Here is a 14,824-nt window from a genome sequence, read left to right on the forward strand (position 1 = left end):
AAAATGACTTTAAAAAGTACACAAAAACCTACTCAATTACAGTAACATGAGTAATTGTAATTCATTACTTTCCAAATTGTGTCACCTCTATGAAATCGGAAGAAGGCAGTGAAAATAATGCACCATAGGAGATCAACACAATGCAATGATCATTAATCCAAACCTGTAAACATTTAGCAATGATGCACTAAACTAAAAAAGCATTGAAATCCACTGCTGCTCTGTAGTCTCAATATAACGCATCATTGTTCATCTCCATAAAATCAAAGTCCTGTTGTCACTGACGACCACAGTTATTACAGACACTGTTGATCATGGTGATGTTCAACAAGGAAGATGCAGATCATTTATTGTAGATGAGGATTATCAGACGAGGAGCTTCAATAACAGCTCTGCATTGACTGAAGGAGGGATTAAGATGACAAAGAGATGTGGAGGGATTAAGATGACAAAGAGATGTGCTTATATACAGTATCCTCCTGTGGATGAGATCTATATTACACGTGAGACATTGCTCACGTGGCACAGTATAGGTGTTTATCTCCGTAAAGGACAAGAGGCACATATTAGGCTTGTCATAAGAACCATTACGCTCATTAACTTGAGTAGCTCTATTATTAAGATGACTCAATTGCACATGACCATATTAAAGACGGACTTTATAGTTCAGAGAACATTTTGGCTGAATTCACATGTGAATTAAAAACATCTCATTGATGGTTGTTTTTTTGGAATCCTAACAAATTGAATGGCGTGAAAGTCACCCCTGATTTACTGAGTATTAAAAACTTAAAAAGAAGTTTAATCCCACAGTAATGACGTCAGGCCACATATAAAAATGCCATCTGTATAAAGAATTGCATTTTGAGTCCCATGTTGATTGACATCTGCTGCATTGGGGCTATGGACAAAAAGAACAGCTGGTATCTCTTTGAGATGAGCAGTAAAATGTCACCATGGTCAGGTACAAAAGTAATAAACCACAAGACGTCTTTGCAACGGCACAGAGAGCAATGCCAAATGAGTTCAGATGCTTTGTCCTTCAGTTCCTCCAGGAGATGGCTTTCAGCACAGATGAGTGTCTGTAATTGTGTAACCTGTGTACACATACAGTAATATCTGACCTGCCCTGGCAACACTAATCTCCAGAGGGATTAACAGTGGGGCTGCGTAATAGATTGTTAGTTCCAGGAGATCTATGCATAGTTTGTTCAAGTTACATAAGCAGAAGCAATTATATTCTTAGTTTTGAGTTTCTAGTGAAGTGACACATGGGGATTGGCCTTAAACCCTCATTAATACAAACATTACAATACATCCCATGGTTTGTTCACTGACCACACGTCCAGAAACTCAAGGATTCATGTGCTGATTGTTATCATGTCTCTTCTCTAGCTGCGCCCACACCTACTCTATATGTCACACAAAAAAAAACCACATCTATTCACATGATCTGACAGTGGCGTGGATATTTATTGAACCCTGCAAAGATTGAATATGAGAGATGCTATTGATAAATATGGATATGTCTGGATCTATTATGTGCAGGCCCTGGTTTGAACAAGGGCCTTCCTGCATAGAGTTTGCATGTTCTCCCTGTGTGTGCGTGGGTTTTCTCCGGGTTCTCCGGGTTCCTCACACAGTCCAAAAACAAGTGAATGTTTGTATTGTCTCTATATGTGGCCCTGCAATGGACTGGCGAACTGTCCAGGGTCTATGTCAGCTGAGATTGGCTCAGCTCCCTCCCGCGACCCTCCTGTTGAGGATAAAAGCAGTAGAAAATGCATAGATGGATCCCGATGGGTGTATAAAGCTGCTCGATTCCATCTATTTTTTTAAATCAATATATACTGTGTATAATACTTGATGTATTTCACACATTTGTTCAATATAATAAATACTTTTAAACCGGGAAAGGTCCTCACAGATACCTTAAGACGATATCTTGTCCCATGTCATGATATAAATATAATATTGTTGCTATTGTATTACCCAGCCTTACTTGAAAGAAAGGTTTCCACAGTGCAGTCTGGCAGCAACTGATGCAGCCATTTTCAAAGTGTTTCATTTGAAGCCTTAGTCAGTTCCAGGAGATACTGTACATGTACTTATGCATAGTATGTTCAAGTCACGTGAAGCAATTACATTCTTAGTTTTGAGTGAATGAAGGTAATATCTTTCAGGTGAAAGAAAGTGAATTCTTTAATAAATTGTAAGAAGAACATCGTGGCACTTAACTCCTGGTATGATGAAAATGAAAGGTACCTGTCATCACAAGTCTCCAAAGAAATAGCTACAGAAAATTGGATTATTTCAAACAATAAAGTGAAGCAAGTATCCAGGACAACTGACCTTATAACAATACTGACATTTACACACATAGCTCCCGCTGAAGGATGCAATATCTTATTTGTATTGAAATTTTGGAGATTTGTCGGTTGTGACAGTCCACTGTTGATGAAGCATTTGCTTGTCTCTCCCCGTGGGAGCAGGTTGGGCATGGAACATGACGGCCAAGGCAACCGCTGCGGGGATGAGACAGCGATGGGAAGCGTGATGGCTCCCCTGGTGCAGGCGGCCTTCCATCGATACCACTGGTCCATGTGCAGCGGACAGGAGCTGAAGCGATACATCAAGTGAGTTCATACGTTTGCAGGTCAACACTGTGAGCGGCTGAAGTTGTTATCAGCTGACAGAGGGAAACTGAGGGTACACACGAGAAGTGGCATCATGCCGTTTTAAAAAAAAACAAAAACAAAAACAGAGCAGTGTAATGTGCGCCTGAATGTGGCTCAGTTTATGCACCCAGAGCCTCTGATGGGTTAATAATCTGGAGTTTCACTCAGCTGTAAAAGAATCAATTTCTGACTGGGAATGTTTAGCAGTGCGTGAACCAAACTGCTGACAGACAGTACGATGAGATGACAGAGGCAATGTGCAATCAATCACCATGTATTTTACTCTCTGTGTGTTTTTTTTTAGAGCAGCTCTAGTCTACTATACTTTGCTGGGGGAAAAAGAAATAATATAAAAAAAAAGATGAGATATACAGTACATGTACTCTAGGGTGTCTACTGCAGAATGATTAATTAAGATATATAAGAGATATATACTTACAAAAATGCATGTAGTTTGTCTTGTCTGGCTGTGAGCAAGGTTTAGACGTGCCTCTCGCCAGGTAAGCTTGGATTTGCTGCAGCTCAGCCACTTTTCACCAGCCTGCCGCTAAATCTCCCCCCTAAGCTGAAATATAAACACTGTGGAAACGAAGAATCAAAAGGAGCGGACGATGCCTCTGAAAGGCTAATGCGGCATTCAGCCGCAGTTTCAACAATTATTATCAAGTGGTTGCATGTTTTGCATTCAGAGTCAGTCGTTCAGAGGAACTCTGTGAAGCCCCAGCAAGGGAGTGTTTAATATAGAGAATGAAAGTGAACTTTGAGTTAACAAATGTTCAGTAGTCGTACAGTAAGTGAACAGATGTGTGGGTTTGGAATGTAAAATGACATTTAGGAACCTTCATTTCACACTGATTGGGTTTCAAGGGCTGCTTTTGAACACGAGCTAAAATCCAAACATTTCCTCCTGCCAGCTTCCTTTAGTCAAGTCCCCAGACAACGTCCGAGTGACTCCATGTGAGAACACAGCAGGAAAATAAGTGTAGTAAGTCAGGCTCTCTGCCCTTACCCGGTTGTTCCAGTCTCCTGATGTTGTTGTTGTTAATGTGTCTGACCCAGACAGTCTCCTGATGAGTTCCTCATATCTGAACGGCAAACACTGGAACATGTCAGGAAATTTTTTTCATGGCCTCCAGTTTTGCCATGTCGAAATCACCGTCCCATTCATCCATGGTAAATTCTGTGTAATTCCTGTGTAACAAGTCATTCCACTGCGCTGAGCTCCAAATCACCATTTTCTAAACTATATTGGCAATGAAATGGTCTACAGATGTATCGCATTTAACAGCTGCTGCTGGTGTTCCGGAAGGTTTTTTGGAAAGTTACATGGTGTCAACAAACTGTAAAGTGAACTCAGACAAAACATTGCATGAATAGTGCAATGTCAAAATTGATGGAGGGATGGAAGAGTTTGTGAGTGAGTCAAACCATTGTGTCCGTTTCCTAATTATTCCATTTCACCAAGCTCTCCTTTGAAAGACATTTGAAAGAAAGCTTTTTCCAATGCCGCTAGAGCTGCCCGTCTATTTCCTCACAACTAGTGTGTGAACCGCCTTAGAAGTACTGTCTGAATCTACTCAGGGGTGAAGGACACGACAGATTACATTTCCTGTTTTGTCATTTCTGTTTTGTTTTTTTTTTTGTTTTTTTTTTTAAAACATGTTTGTTCAAGGAACACACTACAAGTAATGGAAACTAAGTTCATTCATTACAAAAATGACATTTTCTTAACAGGAGAATATCAAAGAGAAAAAGGAAGTATTTACTAAAAGGACTACATAGTTATGGAAATAAGCAGTTTATAGATGTCAAGTCCATTCCCTGCCACACTCTCAGTGGTTCCCAAACTTTTTCTGTTGGTCGAGTGTCGTTTTTGTCAGGCTTCCTTCTTCTTATGAACGATAGGTGATGAGTTGATGATGCAGGAAAAGACCCCACTGACACAGGACTCGTACCAAACAAAGGGATTTTATTTAGTTACAAGTCAGGTGTCAGGAACAAGTCGGGTCCAGATATACCATATTGTCACATGATCTTTAAATTGGACAATATCACCATTTAGTCAAACAAGAGACATCTATATTTCCTAACTAAACATATCCAAAACAGACCCTCAAGCTTCCTGTCCTACCACACGTAACTTACCAAAGCACTGTAGAAACAATGTCTTGCGCAGCTGAAAAGTAGGTCATGAAGAAAGTGTTTTGGTAATTAATTAAGTCGTAAGCCACTATACAAATTAACCACATCCCACATTTTGTTTTCCTAGGCCGGTGACATCATCAATATCATCAGTAAGCCTCCGATGGGCATTTGGACAGGCATGCTAAACAACAAAGTGGGAAACTTCAAGTTCATCTACGTGGACATTTTAGTGGAGAAAGAAGAGGAGGAGAAGGAAGAAGAGGCTCCAAAGATCAGACAACAGAAGATCTGTAAAAAACCTCGACCTAAAACGCTGCTGGAGTTATTGGAGCGACTGAACCTGGAGGTGAGGATAAGGGCCTTTTTTTGTCTGGTCACATGTCACAAGTAAACACTTCTGTTTTCCACCTTTCGTAATGAGAAGAAAATCCAAGGGTGCTTTTGAGCCTAATATAGTAAGATTAAAACCAGCATGATGTGCAACTGTTTTCCATCACTTCCATTTTCCAAAAAATAAACAGGTGAAGCACATGATGCTATCAACCCTCTGTGAGTGACGTGTTTGGGACCTACAGTCCATAATACAATGGTAAATACTTTGTACCACACATATTCTAACAGCTGATGTGTTTCTTTGCAGGAGTACGCCTCTGCCCTGCTGCTAAATGGCTACCAGACAGTAGAAGACCTCATGCATCTGCAGGAGAAGCACCTGATTGAGTTGAACGTCAAAGACCCTGAGCACAGACAGAAGCTGCTTGCTGCTGCTGAATACCACTACACAGAGGGTGAGGAACACGTCAACACGCTTGTGTAAAATTAGCTTTTGTATACACAGGGTTCCTCCCATCAATAAAGAGCTTGTTTTTCAATGACACACCACAAACGAGAGGGTTAGGAATCAAACTACTAAGACTACAAAGACTGAAATGCTCATGAAAGGTGTCTGATACTGAATACATTGAGCAGTTCACTTTAACTGCTCCAAGTGAAATCATCTTATTTTCCAATATGAATTACAAATACACACTTTTGTTTTTTTTTAATTATTGTTTAATTATCCAATTCACCAGATGAGTGCATCAATTTGTGCTTGTCACAGTAGGGAAATCACAGGTGGCCACTGTCACACTGTCTTGACTTACATGAACTCAACAGAGCCATTATAAATGTGATCCGTAACACCAAAATGGCTGCTATATGATAAATAATGTCAAGACAATTTGTCCGCCAATTACAAATGGTCATCCATCTAATTTGTTTTTTTATTGACTTTCAAAACAGATCATCATTAAATCATTAAATTCTGTTGATGAGTTCATGACTGCCCATACAGGTAAAAACACAGAAATACCAATACTATTTCTGAATCTCACTATTGACACCAGCTTGGTGGTTAAAATAAATAACATGTAAATTGATCGCTGACTTAAATACAGCATAAACTAGCAGAGGGAAGCTGGGACCTTTGTGCCACACAGAATAGAAAATGCACTGTGAGAGGCTTATCAGTGATTTCCTGTTACTCAGATAGAAAGTGCTTAAGAGAGCAGACGCTGTTCCAGTAATCTGGTGTCTTGCAGCAGAAGGCTGATTATCGCCGATTGCTGTGTGAAATGAAAGCAGAGCTGCTTTGCGGCATGAGGAAGCAAGAGGCATTTTCTGGTCGGTTTTGTTTGGCTTGTTTGTGTGGTTTCAAATGTTACTTGAGCCGATTTGTGCAGCACAACATTAAAGGTTGTTGTTTTTCTCATGTTGGGCGACAGTTTGACTAACCAGATGGCAGTGGCTGCGGCGTGACTCTGTCCAGCTTGTTGTCTCACAGGTGTTGCCAGTAATTTAATCAAGCTGAATTCCATTAGGTGTGTGATTTGGCAACGCGAACAGTGGGACAATGATCATCTGTCTGTCTGTGAGGTAGAAATAATAAAGTATGGTGCATGTCAACTTATGTTTGAAAATAAAAGATAACACCAAGTAAAGTGTTCTGTGTTGCTTTTTTTGCAAGGTCATACCTACAGAGGTTATTTCAACATTTATGTCACCAACACAATCTTTTTCATATTAGTTTTGCCAGTAATGGTCAAAAGGTTGTTTCTCTTTGCTAAGAATAAAGATAATTAAAAGTGTCAAAAAGTCTTTCGTGTGTGAGTGCAGGTTATTTTCCACTGACTCAACCACTTGGCACAGTTTTAAACGTCTGTCATGTGGCTGGAAACCTGTAATACTACGACATTTGATGCGAGTCCCGTTGGTGTGTGCCCACAGGTGATGATGTCAGGGATGAGGAGGAGAAGGAGGACAAACCCCACAGTCAACAGGAAGAAGACAGCGACTGTCCCAGAGACTCAGGCTGTTTCATCCCATCTGAATGTTCAGACAGCAAAGAGGACGCTGAGCATCTCGCAGATGCTGGGGATTTGTAATCTGCTCCACCATCAGACCTTTGTTGCTGTTTTTTTTCTTATGACTGAGGGTTTTAACATTATCTCTTCATTTTCTCAAAAATGTCATGTCAACACCCTTTGTTTCAACACGCCTGTAACATAGAAGAGGAACATACAACTAGCTCTCTTACCATCATCCTATCCACTGTCATTTTCTTGAGATAATAATGATACATTTTTCTTTTAACCTATGTTGTTGTTGAGGAAGTGACACTTCATTGATTTATTGTCACTTTTATTTATTGCATATAAAATCATGTATTGTTGTTTCATACACTGCCTTTATTTATCATTACTGTCATTTTCACTTTCTTTCATCACATCCAGTATCACTCTTTTTTCACCCATGAGTGAAGTGATTTGGAACGTTAAGGTTTTTTTGTGTGTTTTGAAAAATGCATATTCAGATTGTGTCTGTAATGTATTCTGTACAGAAAAATATGTACATTATTTTCTGAATTGTGCGTGTGTGTGAGAGAGAGAGAGTGAATAAGCCTGTGAGTGAATGTCAACTTTCGTCTGTTTTCATAAATGTTTGTAAATAAAATTAAAGTAATAATACATTTGATGTATTTGAATTATCCTACCAATAACTACAGAGCTGCGGCTGTCACATGACTCATTTATCCCCGGAAAAATGAACGGTAACAGTGGCGGTCTCAAGCTGTAAGGGTTCACAGTGCAGTGTAATAATATGTCATAGAACCTGACAGACTGAATATATCTCATCCTTACAATATCCATATTTTCACAAACATGGAAAGAGGCCTGCAGCATTACATCTACAACTTTCTGATGAACTTTTTGTCATTCCACTCTGGAGAACACTTACACATGTTGGCATGTAAAATAAACAAGACATTTTATTTTATTTGTAGTAGCGTCTGTAATGACACTGAAGTTGGCATCCAGATTCACAGCTTCCTGGTCAGTAGTTAAGAGGAACTCAAGGGAAACCTACGACAATCACCCGTTTAATAAAGGTTTTATTGACGTCATAACGTGTCACACACACAAGTACAAACACTTTATTAAGAAGTGTAAGAACATAACAAGTTACATTTCCCTTAAGTTTAACCTAACTGCCAACCAGGAAGTGATCCAGCTGATAACCCTGATCCTTCAGGCAGCATCCAGCTGCTTTGAGTGTGTTTTATAGCAGTGATCCACCTCTGTTGTCCTCGGGATATTTGATTATCTAATAAACTGCTCTCCTGTCAAGGCATTGTGGAGCCCAACAGCTATCTACCATCTTTGAAAAACTAAATGTGGTGATCAATTCCTTCCTAAAAGCAGCATAGATATCCAAGATAACAAACGATGGAAATGATGATTATAGATATTCCATGATCATATCGACAATCCCTTGCCATGCTGAAATAGTGTCAGCTCTCGTACCATGTGTTTTCTCCACTGATAATTCCATATTAATAATATCAAAAGATATGTTGATCCATTGGTTATGGGTGTGTGGAGGTTTCCAACATAAGGAGAGCATCTTTTTGGCAGCAGTGATTCATACATGTTAAATTTAAAGAGGCAGTATCATGACACAGCTATACCCAGAACATCAGAGAGTACAGAGAAGCACAAACCTCACCCCCAAGATCATCTTCACCTTTTATGACTATAGCCAGTGAAAAGACAAGTTGCTTGGTACATATGCAGCTGAATTTATGTCTGTTATTTATGAACGTGAACGGCTCAGTTTAGCTGTAAAAATGGCTTTTCTGTGGTCGCATGATGCCAGTGCCCTGAAAGATTAGATTTTTAATACTTTTAACAAATGTTATCTTGTTTTATTTTTATTGTATGCTATTTAACTATGTATAAAATATTTTTTACTGAAACGTAATTATTTTTAAAATTATTTTATTGTAATAATTAAAAATAAAAATGTGTTATTATAACTATACATTTTTTTATATTCATTTATGTTTAGTTTAGCTTATTTATAATATTTTTTATTTTCTTTTATTTTGGTCTGTCTGGTTGGCTGAGAACACGGACACGTCACGAAACTTTCCCTTTACGTTGCATGTAGCTACCGGTCATGGAAACTGTAGTCTGAAACATGTGCTTTCCCAGCAAAGGCGCATAGCCGTGAACTACATTACCCATAATACACTGGGGTCATTTAATGTTGACGTGTGAATTGCTGGTAGCGTGAAAGATTCCGGGTTCGCAGCATCCAGCTGTCGGAGTCGGACATCACTTAACTGTAAAATACTTTAACACCATATTGTGAACTTAAAGCGGCGTGTGGCTCTCCAACAGTGTGTCACGATGTCCGGAGAAATGTCTATGATTGGTAAGTGGAAATAGTTCTTTTTTCAACCGTATGCTAACACATAAGCTAAGTGGCTCGGTCCACCTGACCGTGTTGTCCCCGGTCCACAGGCTCGGTGATCCTGGCTCTGTTTCTGGCCGGTTATCTGGGCCAGCAGTACTTGCCGCCACCCACACCCAAAGTGATCGGCCTGGACCTGGGCACCACCTTCTGCTCGGTGGGCGTCTTTCATCCAGGCACCGGCGAGGTGGAGGTGATAACAGACGAAGATGGGAGGAAGAGCATCCCCAGCACTGTCTCCTTCAACACCACCGCGGTGCTGGCCGGGCACGAGGCCGTGGATATGGCCGACATCAACCCACAGAATACCATCTATGATGCCAAGAGGTTTATCGGGAAGATATTTGAGCCGGAGGTGATGGAGCAGGAGAGTGCCCGTTACCCGTTTAAGGTCAGTCAACTTGAGGTCACAAGTTACCACACATGGCTCAATACCACTATCACACCATATCAAAATGACGACTCATATAGTCGTCATTTTAAAATCACTTTTAGACATAATGACTTAAACTGGGGAGACACTACAGTATATGTTTAGCCTGATTTTACCCATGATTCATAGTTTGGCACTCCCCATAGTCAGCACTATCCAGCTATGTTTGGTTTACCTTTTGGTTGTGGGAACATTCTCTCAAAGTTTTTGGTCGCACATTTGGTTCCCAGAACATTACTTTCTCACAACCTTCTTTGGATTCCCAGAACATTCTTGTAACCACTTTTGCCACAACCTTCACACAACTATAGTTGTGGACAGTGGTTGCGGCTAGTCATCCGTTAGTCAAATCTGCTGAAACCAGTCAGTACTGTGAATGCTAAGTCTGTGTGTAACAACTGTGAAAGTTGTGTACTGTAGCGTGTCCCCAGCTCAAGCTGTTTCAAATTCATGCTGATGCATTTAGCAACTGTGCATGTTCACATGATGGTGCTGGTGCACTTAGTTAAGCACCTGTATTTAAAACTGCAGTTTGTTACTAATAAATAACAAAGGTTCAAATTTAAATTTAAACTTGAATCCAATCAGTTCACACAATACTGATCATGTCTGTCACCATCACACAACTCTCTCTGTGTGTAGCAGTGTTTAGATCTGTCATCGCCTGCTGACATTCCCTTGTTGCGCACAGTAAATGATTAATCTTAGATCAAGACAGACGGAGGCAACAGCAACATTGTGGTGTCAGAAAGCCAGCGTAAGAACTGAACTGAAAACACAAATAAATGCCCACAAAAGGTTCAGAAGTGAATTCTGCTTCTCAAAAAACCCAGTTGTCAATCAGTTTGATGGGATGAATGCTTCTAGCCCCGCCCACCCCTGCACTGCTGGTGTTTATACACAAATGGTCCCTGAGTCAAGTCTAATAGTATTGCTTGTCATAGCCCTTTTTCACATGATGATGATAATAACATCACTCCCACCAAACCAGAATTGTCCCACAAAATAATCTCCTTCACTCTTTCTCTGCCTCCTACAGGTGATCAACAACAACGGAAGTGCAGAATTTCTGATTACTGATTCCAACCGTACCTTCACTGTGAGCCCAGAGTTCATCGGTTCCAGGCTGCTGCTGAAGATGCGGAAGATGGCCGAGCGTCAGCTGGGTGTGTCCATCCAGAGAGCTGTCATCTCTGTGCCTGCAGAATTTGACGAGAGGCAGAGGAACTACACTGTCAGGGCCGCCAACCTGGCTGGTCAGTGCTTTAGTCATTTTCTCAGGATGTCGGATGTGCTGATAAAACCTCAGTCTCCTCAGTTGAAACCTTTGTTCCTGTCGTGCAGGCTTGGAGATCCTGCGTGTGATCAACGAGCCCACGGCTGCTGCCATGGCCTATGGCCTGCACAAGGTGGACGTCTTCAATGTGCTGGTGGTGGATCTCGGGGGAGGAACTCTGGATGTGTCTCTCCTTAACAAACAGGGGGGCATGTTCCTCACCAGAGCCATGGCAGGTCAGTGCTTCACGTTTCCACTCGTGCAAAGATGTGATGTGATGTGACATCGCTGGTGTCTGAAAAAGAAGTGTCACCTTAGGGCATCATGATTTATAAAGACACTAGTTAAAGTGACCTTAAAACATTAAGTGCAATCCAAATTCAAAACAGCAGTGAGTTGTGAGTGTTATTATTGTTATTAATATAACATTTCTAAAAAAAAAATGGAAGCAATGAGATGCTCTTATATCAGGTGTTACACTGTATTCATGCACATACACTCATATAACTGTCCCATTATCTGTTTCAGTTCTGTAAACATGGGACCTATTTGGTTTGAGCAGAGACTCAAATCATTAAAAAAAAATATATTGAGTCATAACTTTATCCTGGTTTAATCAAGTCAATGAGTCTCATGAAAAACAGAACATAATTATTAAGTGGAAGTTGTTTTTAACGCAGGAAATAACAAACTGGGAGGACAAGACTTCAGCCAGAGGTTGCTCCAGTACACCACGGAGCGAGTCCGACAGGAGTTTGGCGTCCCACCCACTCTCAAAGAGGACATCCACCATCTCCGACAGGCTGTGGAAGCCGCCAAGCTCAACCTCACCCTCCAACCCATCACCACCATCGCTGTGCCGCTGCACCTACACACTGCCGGCAGCTCCGAGACGCCAGAAAACCCCAGCACTGCTACTCCAGTTCTCTTCAAGGCTGAAATTAGCCGCGAGCTGTTTGAGGAGCTGAACGAGGACCTTTTCCAGAAAATTCTGACCCCTGTTAAGACCGTGTTAGCTGAGGGCCACCTGAAGAAGGAGGATGTGGATGAGATTGTTCTGGTCGGGGGGTCCACGAGGATCCCGCGGATCAGGAGGCTGATCAGCGAGTACTTTGGGAAGGAGCCCAACACTTCAGTTGACCCTGACCTGGCTGTGGTCACAGGTGTGGCCATTCAGGCCGGCATCATGGGCGGCTCCTGGCCTTTGCAAGTGAGTGCTTTGGAAATCCCCAACAGACACCTGCGCAAAACGAACTTCAGCTAATCTTCAAACTCATTTATTAACGTAGAAGGGACTCTCCTGAGATTCATCACTGTGTAACGTGACTCCTGCTGATTTGCTGATCGTCCTAAATGAAAGCATAGCAGACATTCACATGTTGCTTTGCTTTCAACGACAACAACTACAAAAACAAACAAAATTCCATTCATGTACTGAGACACACCAAGATTCCTGTCAGATGTGCAGCAGGAAGAACAGTGAGATTCTGATAAAATGCCACCGAGACACTTCTCTGTTATGTATCTACAAATGAAATCATCTTCAGCGCGTCATGGCATTTAATTCAGGGACCATCCACTCATTTAACACTTGTCAGTACATCTTCAGCTATTTATTTATTTATTGTCTGTAACAGTATAGCGATGCGTGTGTGCGTGTGTGTGTGTGTGAATGCAGAAGCTTTCTTGTCTTCCCATCAAAGGCTGACGTGCAGTGTTCTTGTGCCTTTTTAGAAAGCTGCTACAATAAGTGAATCACTGCATGTCAGTGGTTCAGACACAAAGACCTTTGTCCAGATTCTTCATATGTTTAACGTTAGCTGGAATTCACGCTTAACACAAATAATTTATTACACATTTTGCCATATAATGGACGTCTTACCTCGTGAAGTGAGTTCCCTATGACATGTGAAGGATGCATTTTGGCAACGGCCTTAATGTTTACTGTACTGTCAATCTGAATTCATGAGCATGGATTCTTTCTGTGAGCAGATCAGATTAATGGTCTCGGAGATATAAGGAAAGATGTAGTCAGTGCTGCACTTTTGAGGACTTCCACTTATTGCCCACCTTCTCGTGTTCCTGCTTCATTTAAATGGAGTTTGGACAAGCAGTGAGAGAAGGTGGACTCGGGTCGTCCCTCAGAAGGACCAAAGCGTTGCTTACTGGTGCCTTGTGTATTTGACGTTAAGAGTTGTGTTACGGTGCCAAAATAGACACATTTGTTCAGTGTGAAAAACATTATGTTTCTCCTGCACTTTTTTAGGCTGGTTATTGTGCATCCACCATCAAGGCTGATTTCCATTTCTGTTCAAAAGATAAGCATCTTTTTTTTAAATGTAAAATTGTATCTCTGAAGTACAGACAGTCCATCCAAATCTTGACCACATTCCTTTTAAAACTTTGTCTTAATTTCTTTTTACAAATGAAGTCATGTTGTAACCGACCTTGATGCAAGGCGACATCGCTTCAAGTAGTTTCAATCCCTGCGGAAATAAGGAGACCACATCATAATCATGATGACTGTAATAGAAATTGTGAGACTGATCTATTTTTGTATCACAAGTTGTATTCGTTATCAGAGTCTAATTGCTAAAAATATGCAAGTTGCAATGACCAATAAAAACTGTATTTCCCAACGTCTCAACTCTGCTGTGGCGTATATTATGTTCGTCAGCTGTGCGCCACACACACACACACACGACTTCACATTCTCATAACACGCATCAACACAACCTGCCACACTAATATAGTTTCTGTTTCAATTATGTTGGGACTGGCTGTGTGATCCCCAGCACAGACAGACATAGACCTGTTTCACATGCAAATCATCTCAACATCTTTTAATACTCAATAATACATCCTGCCAGACTGACTCCAAATAACCACTATACACACCAAATAAAGCCACTTCTTCATATATGAGGGATTTATGTTCGGTAATATGATCACTAGCACGCTCAATAAAGAGAGAAATAAATAAAAGAAAACAACCTGCCATATTTGAAGATGTTTTAATGTTTCATTCTGAGGCACGGTAAAGAAATAAAACAAGAGGCAACACACGTCTGTGCGGCCTGCTGTGAAACCTGTAGTAGAGTGTCCCTTCAGTTAGCTTCAAGCTTTATGTTCACATTTTAATCGTCATACTAACTTATGACTTTTTTTTCACATTTTGGACGACATACTAACCTATGACTTTTTTGTCACATTTTTGACGACATACTAACCTATGATTTTTTTGTCACATTTTTGAACTACCTACTATACTATGACTTTTTTAGTTGATTTTGGACAACATACAACATACTTAAGAGAAAATATCACAATATGTACTATGAAATCGTCTCTCTAAGCTTTAGCTGATTTTGCTAACTATTTACAGCATTTGGAGCAGCAAATATTGTCCTTTTGTGTTATTGTGTTAAATGATATAGACTTTCAGAACATTTAAACATAAGCATTTTTTTGAACCACATAGGACCCTAGAAAAGC

At 40.7% G+C, this 14,824-nt stretch overlaps 2 protein-coding genes across 2 annotated transcripts in view; both read left to right on the forward strand.

Annotated features, from left to right (window-relative positions):
* Positions 1-7,831, forward strand: part of adamts3 (ADAM metallopeptidase with thrombospondin type 1 motif, 3) — a 91,727-nt gene extending 83,896 nt beyond the window's left edge. The window contains exons 9-13 of the mRNA XM_044025972.1: positions 2,493-2,636; positions 3,738-3,786; positions 4,948-5,169; positions 5,464-5,611; positions 7,092-7,831. Coding sequence (XP_043881907.1) covers positions 2,493-2,636; positions 3,738-3,786; positions 4,948-5,169; positions 5,464-5,611; positions 7,092-7,249 — 721 coding nt within the window. The 3' untranslated portion in view covers positions 7,250-7,831. The remainder of the gene's footprint in view (positions 1-2,492; positions 2,637-3,737; positions 3,787-4,947; positions 5,170-5,463; positions 5,612-7,091) is intronic.
* Positions 7,832-9,369: 1,538 nt separating this feature from the next.
* On the forward strand, positions 9,370-13,976 carry LOC122770164 (heat shock 70 kDa protein 13-like). The gene is made up of 5 exons (XM_044027177.1): positions 9,370-9,581; positions 9,671-10,011; positions 11,093-11,309; positions 11,398-11,565; positions 12,010-13,976. Exons 1-5 carry the CDS (start codon positions 9,557-9,559, stop codon positions 12,591-12,593), a joined length of 1,335 nt encoding a protein of 444 aa, XP_043883112.1. The 5' UTR covers positions 9,370-9,556; the 3' UTR covers positions 12,594-13,976.
* The last annotated feature ends 848 nt before the right edge of the window (positions 13,977-14,824 follow it).

The sequence above is a fragment of the Solea senegalensis genome, linkage group LG5 (assembly GCF_019176455.1).
Source record: "Solea senegalensis isolate Sse05_10M linkage group LG5, IFAPA_SoseM_1, whole genome shotgun sequence".
Classification (NCBI taxonomy): Eukaryota; Metazoa; Chordata; class Actinopteri; order Pleuronectiformes; family Soleidae; genus Solea; species Solea senegalensis.

Excerpts from the sequence above, each read along its gene's own strand:
- LOC122770164 (XM_044027177.1), top strand. The coding sequence starts at position 9,557 with ATGTCCGGAGAAATGTCTATGATTG. Across the intron at positions 9,582-9,670 it reads CGGAGAAATGTCTATGATTG|GCTCGGTGATCCTGGCTCTG; the intron begins GTAAGTGGAAAT and ends CCCGGTCCACAG. Across the intron at positions 11,566-12,009 it reads CCTCACCAGAGCCATGGCAG|GAAATAACAAACTGGGAGGA; the intron begins GTCAGTGCTTCA and ends TTTTTAACGCAG.